Source organism: Morone saxatilis, unplaced genomic scaffold (assembly GCF_004916995.1).
Source record: "Morone saxatilis isolate NCDOM2014 unplaced genomic scaffold, NCSU_SB_2.0 Contig21, whole genome shotgun sequence".
In the NCBI taxonomy this organism is placed as follows: domain Eukaryota; kingdom Metazoa; phylum Chordata; class Actinopteri; family Moronidae; genus Morone; species Morone saxatilis.
The window spans coordinates 314,400-316,264 of NW_023339774.1; the positions used below are offsets into that span (position 1 = coordinate 314,400).

At 42.7% G+C, this 1,865-nt stretch overlaps 1 protein-coding gene across 1 annotated transcript in view; it reads right to left on the bottom strand.

The window, feature by feature from the left end:
* Positions 1-1,865, bottom strand: part of hmgcs1 (3-hydroxy-3-methylglutaryl-CoA synthase 1 (soluble)) — a 10,473-nt gene that overhangs the window by 4,882 nt on the left and 3,726 nt on the right. Inside the window, exons 5-8 of the mRNA XM_035667993.1 lie at positions 1,489-1,657; positions 1,089-1,259; positions 674-780; positions 424-549 (exon numbers count right to left, since the gene is read on the bottom strand). Of these exons, the coding sequence (XP_035523886.1) occupies positions 424-549; positions 674-780; positions 1,089-1,259; positions 1,489-1,657 (573 nt within the window). The remainder of the gene's footprint in view (positions 1-423; positions 550-673; positions 781-1,088; positions 1,260-1,488; positions 1,658-1,865) is intronic.

The following is a 1,865-nucleotide window of genomic DNA, read 5'->3' on the forward strand; positions in this document are numbered from 1 at the left end:
TAACTAGCTAGTTAATTTACATAATTCATTAGCTGACTTAAGATGTGTCTATATAGCAACATACACATAGACAGTCACAGCTCATGTTAGCAAAATGTTATGATGACGTAAATGAGCTATTGTTAATAATTAGTTGGCTGTCACTATGTAGTCACATCTTAAGATAGCCAGCATATCTAAGTACAGGAAAGTAGAAAGTTGACCGAGGTTCTGACAGTACAGCCTGAAAGTAGCCCCTAAAAGTTAAATATTCAATAGTCAGTTCTTCCCCAGTACATTGGATCAACAGTCCAATAGCGATGTAATTGTGACTACTCAAAAAACTTTGATGGGTACAGAAAACATAAGCACCCACTGCACCCGCTGTTTTTAGCTTCACTTCCAGACAGACTTGTGTGAGCAGCAGGGACAGCAGAATCATACCTAAATGGTGTGTCTCCTCTCTCAGCTTCATGTTCTCAGAGAAGACAGCAGGCAAAACCTTCTTCCTCGAGTCCAGTCTGGCCTTCAGGTCACTCAGGCTTGACACAAGTTTGTCCAGACCAGATCCTGAAACAAATGACCAACAAATCACATGGAAGAACATACAACCATTTGTTTCTACAATTTGATCATGACTATACATTCATTTTCATCCATATCACACAACTGAACTAATCTCTGGCTGACCTACCAGGTGTATGGTCCTGTGTGACTCTGAGAGAATACAGAGTGGCAGCAAATCCTGAACCATAGGAGAAAACGCCAATCCTCTGTCCTGCTATCTGTAAAGGTGTTTGTCTGTAACACAGAGGCAGCAGAGATTCTCTTTGTAGACACTATTTAATCAGCCATGCCCAAAATAGAATTTGGAGATGCTTTGTTTCCCATGTTGTTTTTCTGAGTTATTTCAATTTTGTTTTGGGTTGGTATTGAAAAATTTCTGGAGGGACGGTATTTGACCTCCTGTTTCTTGTGAAGATGGTTGCAAGTTATTAAAGCTGCAGTAGGTTACATTCATATTTCCTGAAACTTTCACTATATCCTGCAGCTTTAAATATAGTACATGAATGAATGAAAGTCAGACAGAAGTCAGAACTGAGACATACTGTGCAATGAGTGAGGCCAGGCAGCCGTAGACAGAGGGGGTGTACATGTTTCCATTCTCGTTGGAAATCAGCAGGGAGCTTTTGGTCTTCCTCTCAAACAGATCTGCACTGGCCTTCATGAAGGCCTTCTCCACATCCCGGTCAAAGTAAGTCTCTTCTGGCTTTACATCTCTGCAATCCACACACACACACACATCATTAACAACAGAATAACCACTTGTGTTGTCAGAGTCTCGACTCTGACTTGGCGCACAAACCCAGAGTGGCAGAATTTTGTATTTCCATTCAAACAGGGCTCTGCCCTGTGATGTCGCGAGAGCTAAGGATTGACTGCAGAGAGGGAGCGGCGTTAGCGAGTTGGGTACGTTTCTGCTGTCCAACTATTCTATTTCGAGAGTACCTGAAGACGTCCAAGCCAGTGAAGGGTCCCGTCTCAGTGTTTGGGCTGGGGTGGCTCAGAAAATCGTTCAGCATAAGTCTAGCCAATGACTTCTGCACCAACTTGCAGTATGGAGAATGGAAGACGAGATAGCCAAAGTCATCCAGGCTGAAACGCTTCTCTGAACCCTCTGTCAAGAAAAAGAAGAATGATTAGACCACCTAAGCCTGGAGAAAACACTGTGACTTTGCTTTGTTTGGTAAGAATGACACACTGAGCTCCATTTCATTAGCACAGTTGAAAAGAACAGTGAGAACAGTTAGAACGAGTGAAAACGATAGTGAAAAGGAAAATCAAAATAGCCGATTTCCCAAGGGGTTTGGGGTATGGGTCCGAGA